Source organism: Diuraphis noxia, unplaced genomic scaffold, assembly GCF_037042655.1.
Source record: "Diuraphis noxia isolate RWA-SAM2 unplaced genomic scaffold, SU_Dnox_SAM2 contig0001, whole genome shotgun sequence".
Taxonomy (NCBI): domain Eukaryota; kingdom Metazoa; phylum Arthropoda; class Insecta; order Hemiptera; family Aphididae; genus Diuraphis; species Diuraphis noxia.
The window spans coordinates 23,749,045-23,763,240 of record NW_028301711.1 but is presented as its reverse complement, the minus strand read 5'-3'; the positions used below and the strand labels follow the sequence as shown (position 1 = coordinate 23,763,240).

Genomic DNA, 14,196 nt, shown 5'->3' with positions numbered 1-14,196 from the left:
TATTTAACATTTTTAAACTTGTTATATGGTACCTTCTATTAAATTGTCAAGTTTTTTTATTAAGTCAAATTAATTTTTATTCAGAATAACTTAACGAGATTGTTTGTAAACATTACCCGTCCTCGCTTTGTTTAGTAAAAAATATCCTATGAATATAGGAGAGCAGTATGGGACTATAAAGCTATAATTTTAAAATTAAATTACTGTTAGTTGATTAAATAAAATATGTTAGATTTCATACCATATTTTAGGTTATTAGAATGAATTTATTATGTATTGATTTTGTATAATATGTTTTATATGCTGTATCTATTAATAAACAAATTTTATGTTTATTACTTTAGACTATTATAAATTATAATAAATGAGCATTCCAATGATTGACTAAACTTTATTGTACTAATATTTCAACTAAAAATCTACTTTAAGACATTTCCACTAATATTCAATTTGTATTTACCTTTTATAGTGCTGAAAAACTGGAAGAATTAGAAGAACAACAAGAATTAAATGCCTCCAATCAGCCCCAGCTTATGCGCCTTGTCTTGGCTCTTTGGTTTGCAATCATATCCCACTCTGATTTGGTGTGCTATTTTATGATATTCTTGCATCAGATTAAATCTGCCACCATATTAAGTTTACCATTGCCATTGATGGTTTTTCTGTGGGGTACACTCACTGTTCCTAGGCCAACAAAGAATTTCTGGGTTACTCTTATCGCCTACACTGAAGTAATTTAAATAAAAATTGTAATAACAAAACAAAGCACCTTCGTATTAATGCTATATTTTAATTAGGTTATTGTGGTCATTAAATGTATGTTTCAATTTGATATGATCCCATGGAATCAACAAGTTGTTACTGACAACATGCCATTCTTCCTTCCAAGAATTATTGGCATTGAGAGGAAACCAAATTACGCCACATATGATTTATTTTTACTTCTTGTTTTGTTTTTTCACCGGTAAAAACATTATTATTAGTTATTACAAATATGTTATATAACCTGCACATACATATGTATAATAATTTTAAATAATTATTTTAGAACTATGTTAAAATCATTGGGCCTTTGGAAAAGTTCATTGTCATTTAAAGGAACACCTATTAACCAAATATCATTGTTTGACACAATTGACACTCGATGTTCAATGGGTTCTGAAGGTTATCAAGGATCTGTAGACAATGATCCAAGTACTGAACAAACAACTGTTGTGTTAGCTCCAGAATTTTTGCAATCCAGTAACAAAGATGAACAGTTAATTCAAAAATCATATGATCAATCATTTGATAAATCAAACTCAGTGGAGACTGATAACCTCTTAGAAATAATGCCATTATCGTAAGAACGCACATTATATGTATTTAGAAATGAATTTTAAAATTATTTTTATTTTTATTTTTAGTCTCAAAAAGCATTGCAGTCCTCTAGTGTCTTTCTTCGAACAGTTAATAGATTCAAGTTCTAGGGTTAATGCGGACGTTTATACTTATATGTTTTTATGTGATTTCTTCAATATATTTGTTGTTGTTTTTGGATTCTCAGCTTTTGGTGTAAATAATTTTAAGTTTATACCAAACCAAATCAATTTTAAATTATATACTAATTTATTTGTGTTTATCTTAACAGTCTCAAAGTGATGGTGGTGTGTCTCAATATTTTGAAGAAAATAAAGTACCTGTTCCATTTTTAATCATGTTGACCCTTCAATTTGCATTAATTACTGTTGATCGGTTGCTTTATTTAAGAAAGTACATTCTGGGAAAGATACTATTTCAGTTTGTGTTAATAATTGGTTCTCATATATGGATGTTTTTTATATTACCTGGGGTTACAGAAAGGTAAAACTAATTTGACAATGTGTATTGGCATTTTACAAATTTTAATTTTATTATATAGACAATTTAACGCTGTAATTCCTCCTCAACTATGGTATATGGTAAAATGTTTTTACCTATTACTGTCTGCATATCAAATTAGAAGTGGGTATCCCACAAGAATTCTTGGAAATGTTCTATGTAAAAATTACAATTATATTAACATGATCCTTTTCAAACTGTAAGTTTTTTTAATTTAATTAAATATTATATTTTGCTAGATATTTATTATTTTGATTGTTTTTAGTTTTATGTTATGCCCGTTTGTATTTGAACTGCGAACAATAATGGACTGGGTATGGACCGAAACATCAATGACGTTACCAGATTGGCTTAAAATGGAGGATATTTTTGCACATATTTTTCAACTAAAAGTATTATTGTATGAGTGTAAATTAAAAACCAAATATTAACTTTTATTTTTTTAGTGTTCAAGACGTGTGGAAAATGAATACCCAAATCCTAGGGGAATAAAAGTTAAACCAGCTAAAAAATATTTGATAGGAGGTGGATGTTTGATCTGTTTAGTGACTGCTATATCGTTTCCACTAGTGTTATTTGCTCTAGGAAATACAGTGGGAGAACCTAATTTACCTGAAAGTATCAATCTAAATGTTAAACTTGGATCTAACCAACCAATATACACCATGACTATTGAAGGTACAATTGAAAAGTAAGTGTTGTTTTTACAAACAAATAATAAAGTATTATTGATTTTATTTCTTTATATATTATATATGTAGGTATTTTATTATTAGGGATCATAATATGCTCATGTATTTGTACATCAATCTTGCCAAGTCATATTTTATTCTAAACTAACGTAAAAATTGTTCCAATGCCATAACCTATAGAATTCAATTAATGCAATTTAATTTTGCTTTACATATTATAATATTTTGAAAATCTTTGCATGTATTTGAATAATCATGTTCTTTTTTACTTTTAAAGAGCATTTTAAATTATTTTTTGTTAACAAACTGTTATTAATTTTTGATTTAAGTATAAGTACCTGTTATCTCTATTAAAAAAATCTACTAAAAACATTAAAAATACTATCAATATTTAAAAAATATTATTTATTCAATATGTAGGCTGCTTAAATGATCTAAAATATGGCATTTGACATAGTTGACCAGTATATCTAACAAACTATACAAATATAAAAAAATCCACAAATCAAAAAAAATAGAATCAAGTCTTGATAACTTGAATTTCAAGTGGGGTAAAAATTAATTTCACATGTATTTTTCACACAATATTTACACAAATATTTAGATATTATATATATATATTTATCAACTTCAATAACAATTAAAAGATTACATTTTAAAAGTCATGATACATACAATGTATATATGTGTTAATTATTAAATTAATTAGATTATTAATTAATATTGGTTTAATTTTATCTGTAACAGTTATATTTGATCCAAAAAGAATTGTAACTCTTTGCTGTTTTTTTCCTCCTGAACAATTCTCTTATTTTAAAACAATAGTTTGATTCCAATGATAAAACCTAAGATATGAGTTTAAGTAATCTATGCTCAACTATTTTTATATTTGACTTATCGCAATAAATATTGCAATGAGTGTATAGGAAATTCCTAGAGACAAAATAAAAAAATTGAATTTCAATAACTCAACTGTTTTATTAATACAAGTTTGTAATCAAAATAATTAGGATTCTATTAAGTCTTGTTTGTTAATTATAAAAAATTAATATAAGTTTTTATTGCGAAGGTTGTTAACTATGTATTGAATTTCATGTTTGATTATTTTAAAAGCATAGTTGCATACATATTTGAGCAATTTTAGTGCATGACCTTATGAGCCATTAAAAGAATATTTTGTATTTTTTTCAGGTTTGATGAATCTGATTGGTATTCTATGATAAATGTTTACAAAAAGTCTAGATCGGCACAAACATTCTTGTCAAACTATGATTATGAAGATGTTGGTGTTTTCACCATAACAACCCATTCAGCAAATACATGGTCAATCAGTCCACCTGAATTGGAAAACATGATAAAAAAACTTAGCGCACCTAGTAATGTTTTGAAAAATGTCCTTTTTTATTGAAATTAATCTTTATACAATTTGTATCTTACTAATTTGTATTCTTAATTATGACTGTATAGATGCCTCTTACACAGTTAAAACTGATTGGGCTATTAACCGTAAGAATGCCTATGGAGAACAACCAAAAGATGTTAAAGATAGTCATGAGATCACTATTAACCAAACAATTTGTGCAGAATTGGCTAATCTCATTACTTATAAAAATCACAGTGTCACATTGTATGGTTTAATACCAAAGTTTATAAAGGTCACTGGATTTGGAGGAGCAAGTGCTGTATCACAACTTATGATCAGTAATGAAAGTATGTAATATTTAATTTTATCATTCTCTATCAAATCAGTGGATATTTTATAATTATTCTAATTTTTACTTTCTAGCTGTGCCATATATGAATGCAAGTGTGTTTTTAAATAGCATCAATCAAAACAATGACAGTGAAAAATGGTGGGATTTATATGAAGAATGTCCCAATGAAACTTCTGCACGATATTTGTATGATTTGCCCAAAAGTTCATGTATTCCTGGCGGTAACAAACATACATTCACAATATATACATTTAATGACAAAGCATTTCCAGAAACTTTGAACCTCATTAGTGGAAAAGGGTAAAAGAAATATTATGCATAAAAACATAACTCATTGTGTTAATATGTTTATATTTTTTTAATTCAAATTTACAATAACTTAAAAATCTATTTATAAAATTACATTCCAATACAGTTAGTCCCAAATTTTTTTTTTGATGACTCGTGGTGCCCTTTTTGAACTTGTGTTTTCTCAAATCACCTTCTCTTAAGCATCACATAACTTATCATGAGAAATAAAAACCTAATTAGATCAAACTTTAGTGGGTAAAATATAAATATTAGATTTATTACGATCATATATATTTTAAATTTTGTTGCGGTATTTTTTCATAATTGAATCATCATGTTTTATCTGAACTCAACGACAATTATTTTAATATTTGTAATTGTTCTATTGGATCACTGACACAGGCATCATTTGGATTTCAAATTTATTTTCAGACATAATAATAAAACTGTACGATGGCATGAACTTTAGAAGTTGTTATTCTAATGTACCTTTAGACTTTGAATGTAGAATTTTGAAAATACTTAAATTTATGTTTTTTTTTTATTATTAGACTTATAATATTAATTATGTAAATTAATGAAAACATGTATAAATTTATTTTTCAAAAAATCATAATCAAATCAAATCAAACAATAATAAATGTATTAAACTTTGTTATAGGATTATTGGACTGTATACAACGTTTGTTATTGTTGTTCATACATTTGTTCGTGGTTTTTTCACTGGTATATCAACCAAAATTATGTTTGATGATATGCCATACGTCGATAGAATCTTACAACTGTGTTTAGATATTTATCTAGTGAGAGAAAGTGGTGAATTAGATTTGGAAGAAGACCTATTCGCTAAACTAGTGTTCTTATATCGGTCACCTGAAACGTTAATTAAGTGGACTCGACCACCTGATACAACATCAAATGAAGATCCTGATGATGCTCTCCCTGAACTATCTGCATAATATGATTTAATATAATACTAAATCTAAGCTAGTGATTTTGTATTGTTCACTTATATTATTAATAATGTGGACTTGACAATTTTATTACATCAATCAAAGATTTCGACAATGCTCTCACGATTTCACATAATCTCATTTAATGTAATACTGAATATTATATACTTTGTTTGTGTGTCTTAGGTCTCATGCAACATTGTTATTACTCTATTAATTAAATAGTCTAATTACAAATATTATCTAATTTACACGCTAAATATCTTATTTACATAATATCTATGATATATGAATATTTTTTTTACGCACTTCTTTATCTGTGCTTTATTAGTAAGAAATAACCATTTTAAGGTTGTTATTTCTGTCACATAATTGTGCCCATTGTGTTGTATAATTTTTTTTTTTTTATAATTTGTTATTTTTTATAAACACTATTCATATGGTTTGATTATTAATTTTTGTGCATTTAAAAAAAAGCAATAAGTAACTTAATTAAGTAATACACATTAATATTAATATTATATTTTAATGTATTGTATTCATAAGCTAATTAGCATAATTTTATATTTTTCACTTACACAATTTACAATCATATATGCATTGTAACGCAGTTTAGACATTGTGAATTTTTGTTTTGAAATTCATTACACAATTATTGAAATAAATTACATCGTCATCATTATATGTTTATAAATTTGTGTTTTATTTCTGCAGGTTTAATAAGGTTCTAACCTATAATTAAACAAGAACAATATTGTTCTTCAATAAATAAATTGTGTACAAGTTGTGTCTAATTGATCATTTTAAGTTAAAATAAATAAGCTAATGCAAAATAAGATATTATTAGTCAATTGACAACCAACATTTAAGGGGATACAATATTTTCATAGATTTATTGTCTAATTTACTAAGCAAGTGGTTAATAGTATTTTAAACCAATGTTATTATATAACTTAAAATCATACATATTAGTGATTTTTTTTGTCTTTCAAATGCCTGATTTAACTTTGTCACCACTTGAGATATATTTTTATTTATCAGTGGATAAAACTTATATTTGTTTTATTTTATCTTATAATGTGTTTTAATAACCTTTATACTATAAAGTTTTAGTTGTGGTGGTGTTAGTCTAAGGGGGTGAGGTAGGAGTGTTAAAGTATCGTCTTCCATCAATAATTGTGTGTTGAACAGTGTTTTTATTTATCTGTATATATAAAACAATAAGCTGATTGACTGCTATCAACGCACAGCTCAAACCATTGGCTGAAATTTGGCATACAGATAGCTATTATGATGTAGACGTGCGCTAAGAAAGCATTTTTAAATTTGAATTATTGAAATTAAAAATTGAATATTACTATATTGTATATTTAAACTAATCGATTCCATGCACTTTGCTGAAACTTTAAAAATACCAACTCTATGGACTATGTAATTTAATAATTGTGTTCAATTCGTAATTTAATACCCCACCTAGTGATATTCAATACTTCCCACGTTAAATTCCCGTGGGTTTACCTCAACTTAATCTCCATTAAAGATTGTTAACACAGCTGTATAAAATACAATCGTAAAATTGTATTCAATCATAATAACTGTTTCTCTCTCTCATTTTTAGCTTTGTATAAGTGAAACAATTTTTTTAAACTACCAAATAATTATTAATTAATAATTTCTTACTCATCTTGGTATACTAAATTAGCTTATTCCTGTGCACTTCGTTTCCCGTTATTTATTATTATTATTATTATTATTTTATCAACCCCTCTCATCCTTCATTAGGACTCTGTGAAAATGTTAGAAAAACAGTGTCATACCAAAATTGTAACATAAAAAAATCCTGTTTTTTATTTATGCATCCGATTGTATTATAAAATATAAATATAATGTATAAAAAAATATATTGTTTAAAAATTTTTTTTTGTAAAACTTTTTGGCAATTACGAATAACTTAAAAATAAATTTTGAGCCAAATCGGCCCAGCTTTTCTCAATTTATGAATTACTTTACATTTTTCACAGCATTTTTTATGTATTATATGGATATAAGTAACCAATTGCAACTCTAAACAAAAATGTATCGTTATTTATTATAATTAATATTTCTATGAAAAATTCTTAATTTTTCAATAAAAAAAATTAAGAGCCACTTATCGAGATAAAATATAACCTTTAGATCTTTGGGATAGTGCAGCTTTCTGATGGTAATTTTTTTTATTTGGTTTAGTAGTTACAGAGATTACCCTGAACAAACCAACAATATATTTAATATACCACCATTAAGAACAGGGTTATTCAGAAAATATAGTATGCTGTATAATTTTTTTAATTTTTATTTAGAATAATGATATTTACAATCTGTGTTTAAAATCACAATAAGTAAATTGGATAATCTATGTACATGTTTAACTGGAATGATATGAAGAGGGAGGACAACCAGTGATGGAACCCAACGTGAATTTATTTTAGATTAACAAATCTCTGCAATGTTTTCTTTTGAGCCTATGAATGGGATTTATGGGTTGAGTAGATGAGATTTGTGATAGTAACGGGTTAGTATGGGAAGGTAGTTTGAAGTAGAAGGATCTATAGTGTTTGGTGGCTAATTGGTCAACTGACTCAATTTTTTGGTCAGAGTGTAGTGAAGAGTTGGAAACAAACCAATAAAGGAGCAGAATTTTTTTAAGAGATTACTTGATTAACATTTTCAATATTTAGCTATATAAACTGAAGATTTTATAAAACTGTAACTCATAATAATTTACAATTTTTTGTGATTTTGAAGAATTTAAAAAAAATTGTAACTTCAGAATCTCATAAAAAATTATTTTGGATTTTGGATCCGAATAGACCACATTTAGACGTTGGCTATCAGAGCCATTATAAGTACCTTCAAGCTAGTTGAGTCATTTGAATAATAATTTTTAGATCGAATGAAATTTGGGCTAAAAAAATATTCAAACAATTTTATATTTTCTGATTGCCTACTGTTAAAATATTACCTATATCGATTTTAATTTTATAACAGATTATCCGTCTACCTCTTCATCGTAATTATACATTTTTTATGCGGGATTGCTACAAATTACAATATATAAATATTTATTTTGATAAGTGTTGTATTTTGTTGTATTCTGGAGCTGTTAGTTCATAGAAATATAAAATGATAAATATTCGTGTACATATATATATATTATATATGTATATCATAAACAACCTACACGCTACGCGGAATTTAATGAATCGACTATCATCATTTATTCACTAATAACTGTTATATAATATATAAATAGTGTAAAATATAATATTGAAACCAAAAAAGCCAATACGTATTCTCTTCCAACAAACATCTGTTTCGGTTCTGGTTTAGGTCCTAAAAAAATCAAAAGGTTTCAGTAAGGTTCCGGTTAAAATACCGGTATTTTTAATTTTGGTTCAAGCCCTGCTGTCATCATCTTATAAAAAAAATCGTGTTTTATATTTTGAGTTCAGTTTAAGCATTTAAAATGAGAAGAGTAAGTATAGAGTTTTTTGATGTTCATTATTACAAATAAAGTAGATTTATTTTTAAATATTAATTAATGAGTAAAAAAATATGGTGACAAGAAACGTGGCACGGGATCTTGGCTGCTAACGAGATGGTGAGGGTAGGGGGTTAACCTGCTGGGTAGCGTGCGCGGTCCAGACGCCGCCGCTGAATCGACGATGTTGCGGCAACGACTTAGCATCACTGCACGGGATAGCCATTTTGAAGGCGGATTAAATTTTGTAAGGTGTTAATACGGCAATACTTTAGGTACACGACATGCAAGGTTTATAGATATAAAGGTTGCCTCATATGGAAAATATGAAAAAGTAGGAGTGGGAGAAATCGGACCGTGCCGTCACCCGTAGGAAACATTATTTGTTTACAATAGTGAAATATATTGTTTTTAAATGCGTTTTTACGAGCTTAGTATTTTTTTTGCTAATGTTTATCGACTATCGTTTTCACAATCTTTTTTGTAAATTATTTGCGTATCGATAATTTAATTGGAATACATTTTATCATGTCTACAAATTCAAAAGAACACTCAGGTGGATCATCTTGTGCCGTAGCGACATGTAAGCATGAAATTTTGTAGGCAAAAAAAACAAGAGCTACAAATGAACATGATAATTTAATGCCCTCTTGGATTAATCATCTTTCTAATGGAGAATTAATAACTCCCGGTAAAAACTTTAAAACTAACATTTTTAGAGTAGAAAGGTTATTAAAAATATGACAAAGCAACTTATTCCTAAAGGATCAGGAGTAGTTAAAAGGATAACAGACAGGATTTTCAACATAACTGAAATTGCACAAATATATAAACCTGTAATTCATTCTTATGTAAAACAAAGCTTGTTGATCTGTATGAAATATTTCAACCAACATGCAGTATCACTAGCTAAAAAAAGAAAAGCAAAAGCTCAACTAAGCAAAATAAATAAATTAAGAAAATTAATGACTTGAATTGAAACTGAAATATGTATAAGTTAATATTTATACAATCAATTCAAGTCATTAATTTTCTTAATCTATTTATTTTGCTGCATGTTGGTTGAAATATTTCATAGGTAATTTATAGGTTTATATTTTTGTGCAATTTCAGTTCTGTTGCAAATCCTGTCATTTTTTTAAATAACCTTTCTATTGCTCCATTTTCACTGTCCTAATCTACCTGAATAATAATGATTTTAATAATTTTTTATTTTTCATTGTATAAATATACTAAAATATGTAATTAAATATATAAACTACCTTGCAAAATATGTACAAAAACAAAAGATGTAGGTAATGTTAGTAAACTGTTTATTATATTATATGCGTATTAAAACATTAATTTTTTAGAAGCCCCTATCAAATATGTTTTATTTGTAAAATTATGTATCATAATGTATTGCTAATAAATAATAATATTATTGATTATGACTTTGATTATGATTTGGAATATATTTCTCATTCATGAGAAAACTGATTACTGAATACCTACTTTAAAAATTAGTTTACCTATATTAATATAATGATATACAAATATACAATGAATTAAAAGTATCATATTTTAATATCTGGTTTAAAGTTGCACACATTTAGTAATAATTACAATTGTTTATAATAAGTCAACAATTATAAATTGTAAATTGTATTAAGTATATTATGAATAGTATTTTTTGAATACATAGTACATCATAGTATAATACTATAGGTTTGAACTATCTTAAATAGAAAATAGTTTAATATCTGATTAAGATATTATAGGTAGGTACACTAATAACATAATAATAAACAAGTATAAATCACTAATTCACATTAATTAGCAGACAAGTACAGCCGTAAGTATGAATATTAAGCATTGCGTGAATATACGACACCGTGGCCGCCCGCGAAACTCTCCTACGGATGACGTCATGCGGAATAAGACGCTGCGGGGGAATGCTATGTTTACGTGACTATGAGGCAACCTTTATTAGGTATCTATAAACCTTGCATGACATGTACATTGTATAAGTAGAATATGGATTCTTACTCACTACCTTCTCTGAAAATAACTGCTGAATACGCCTATGGCAGGTAGGTAAATAGGTAGGTATATTATTAAAATTATATGCGTAGGTAGGTATAGTAATAAAAATTTTTTATTAATATTTATTATACTTTAAATTTATAACTTTTTACTTTTGATAATTCCTATAAATTTGTTTAGTAGATGCACATTTATATGTTTAGCTTTTTATCTACTGGGGCAGATCCAGTCTAAGTTAACAACATTAAGTGTGAATAGTGTGATTACTAGTGGTGTAGTGGAAGATACCTATACGCCGTATACTGCGTACAGGTACCCACTTCTCTGATTTTCTGCCAAGTATATACTTAGCCATGGCTATATCTACTGACCATAGAGTTATTTATAAATATTGTAGGAAAACGTACCATATGTAGGTACCTAATTGATTATATGCTACAGAATACCAGCAACGTCCGTCTTCGTCTGTTCGTATACCAGTAATAATAAAATTAATAAATTTAAAATTATTTGAAACTTAGGACAAATCTATGACAAGTCTTGTTAATATGTCTAACAGTTTAAATATTTTAAATGAAGATTTTGTGGATGACCCAAATTCAAACTTTAATAGTCTTGTAGAAATAAATCCTGATCATGTAGTAGGTACATATATATATACTTGATTAAATAATAAATTGTAAATTAACAAGAAAATATTATTTTAATTTTGTATTAAAATGTATATCTTAGACTAAAGTGTAAAATGATGTGTTTAGTATACAAGAAATTACCAGTAATAATTTACTAAATACAAATGAAACAATTCAGGTAAATTACTATCATAATTTTATTACATTTATAACATAAATTTAAAATGAAATATAAAGCTAATAATTTCTACTAAAATACATTTATTTACTATTTAACAACCTACATGATAATAACCTTCATAATTATTTATCAAAATTATATACTTAACACTAAAAATAAAATATTAATTATACACTCTTACAAGTCTTATACAGGGTATAAAAATAGGGTATTTTTCTACTGTGCACCATAGGCGTGCGCAGAATTTTTTCGCAGGAGATGCCAATCACTGGGTCGCGGTGATATCGTCGGATTCGGGATTATCCCAACTTCTATTATCAATGGAAATATACTTGATAAAAATTTTAAAAAAATAAATTAAGTACGTAGCCTGAACAGTCAAAAATTTCTAAATTGATTTCTGTTTATAAAAATGTAAAAAAAAAAAACAAGCGGACTCCGCAGATCGCAGGGGATGCCATGGCATACCCCCTGCGCACGCCTATGCTGTGCACCTAATACCATACACCAAAATATTTTTAAATATTAAACATAGTCATCATAGGCGTAATTATACTAGTACACATTCCGCATGCCCGCATATAAGATATAACTTTAAAGCAGTTAAAATTTTCTAATTTGCATGATAATAAATTCCAGACACATAGTAATGTTTATCAAATAGTTTAACGCCCAAGAAAATTTCCGAGGAAATTTAAAATTATACATTAAAGTATTAACTAATAACTATCAAAAACCTACTTTTCTAAAAACCTCATTAAACAATTTGCATTATTCTTTATTGGAAGAAAATGAACTTAATTTAGATATGTTTGAATAAAATGAACTTTAAATTACCATATTAATCAATTAATCTTTAAAAAAAAGTAACTTATTAAGTTAAACGTAATTTGTAAAAAAGTAACGAGTTAAATGTTAATTCACTTAGTTAAAATTACATGAGTGTATCTACCTATGAAAGACATTTCCGCAACTCACCATTTAAAAAATTTTATTAATAGTTTATACGTATTGTTTAGTGTTTAGTAGATCACCTGAAAATCAAAATGGACTAAGAAAATCATGTATAGAATTACCTAGACATTTTATTTTTAAAGGTAGGACGAGTTCTTGATGTCCGTTGGGTAGCCAGTAGCTTCAGAGCAGCAGAAATTGCAGTATGAAAAACATATCCGGTTGTATACCACCACTTACATAACTCTCCATATGATAACCTAAGAGATCAAAAATCTAAATCTAAATATCTTGGATTATGTAAGTGGTTGGGACGTCCAAAATTTGTTTTCGAATTGGCATTAATGTGTGACGTAGGTACTCTAAGAGAGAATTATCATATGTATCTCATGAATTACTAAGTCATTCAATTACATTGTTGCGTGCTAATGAATTGATTAAAAGAACAATCAGAGTGATTCTTTTCACACCAAAAATGGAGATTTCATGTTAGAAGCTTTAACTGCACAAAAAAAAAACCATGATATTCAAAAATAGTTTTATCTATGTATGATATTTAGATCATAAACAATATTTGATAAGTTTATGTAAAAACTTTCACTCACGTTTACTTGAAGCAAATGAAAAGGAATCTTTTATTTTAAATGGTATAATGCAAATTTTAAATGAACATATAGGTACGTGGACTTTAACAGTTGAAAATATAAGATTTGGCGAAGATGAAATATAGAGATTGACGAATAGATTTCTGTTAAATACAAATAATGCGATTCAGGACTTTCAAAAATATATTGACAATAAAATAATCAATGACGAGTTAAAAGAATTGGACATTTAAAAAAAACATTTCATGTTTCAACGGCGGAATTTGAAAGGGGATTTAGCCAAATGAATTTAATGTGTTCAGATCTCATGTCAAGATTGTCCGTTACAAACATTTTCAGTCAAATGTTTATAAATATCAATGGACTATCAGTTGCAATATGGAATTCAACAAATTATGTAAACAGTTGATTGATCAAACATAGATTTACAAATGATAACAGATCTCAAAAAGTTACACAGATAAAATGAAATGAAGAAAAGGATAGTCTTTGTAAAATTGTAAGATTTATTGATTTGTTTATTATTATATAAGAAATATAATATTATAATTTATATTGTATTTATAAGTAAGATTAGATTCTATATAATATTTTATTTCGTATTTTAATATTTTCATATAGGTAATCCTATTTCTTGTTTGTATTAATTAATAATAGGTATAATAGGTATGTATGTATAATTTATACTTAAAAATCCTATTTGATTATTTAATTAAAACTTAATATTACTTAAATACTTACTATCTGTGGGTCATTAACTCAATATAG

The 14,196-nt window shown here is 26.8% G+C and overlaps 1 protein-coding gene across 11 annotated transcripts in view; it reads left to right on the top strand.

The window, feature by feature from the left end:
- Positions 1–6,193, top strand: part of LOC107173000 (piezo-type mechanosensitive ion channel component-like) — a 38,700-nt gene extending 32,507 nt beyond the window's left edge. For all 11 annotated transcript variants that reach the window (XM_089218002.1, XM_089218001.1, XM_089218000.1 and 8 more), the window contains 12 exons: positions 470–731; positions 798–964; positions 1,049–1,342; positions 1,407–1,554; positions 1,631–1,842; positions 1,901–2,059; positions 2,126–2,252; positions 2,307–2,551; positions 3,744–3,928; positions 4,020–4,262; positions 4,339–4,567; positions 5,220–6,193. In XM_089218002.1, coding sequence (XP_089074128.1) covers positions 470–731; positions 798–964; positions 1,049–1,342; positions 1,407–1,554; positions 1,631–1,842; positions 1,901–2,059; positions 2,126–2,252; positions 2,307–2,551; positions 3,744–3,928; positions 4,020–4,262; positions 4,339–4,567; positions 5,220–5,517 — 2,569 coding nt within the window. In that variant the 3' untranslated portion in view covers positions 5,518–6,193. The remainder of the gene's footprint in view (positions 1–469; positions 732–797; positions 965–1,048; positions 1,343–1,406; positions 1,555–1,630; positions 1,843–1,900; positions 2,060–2,125; positions 2,253–2,306; positions 2,552–3,743; positions 3,929–4,019; positions 4,263–4,338; positions 4,568–5,219) is intronic.
- The last annotated feature ends 8,003 nt before the right edge of the window (positions 6,194–14,196 follow it).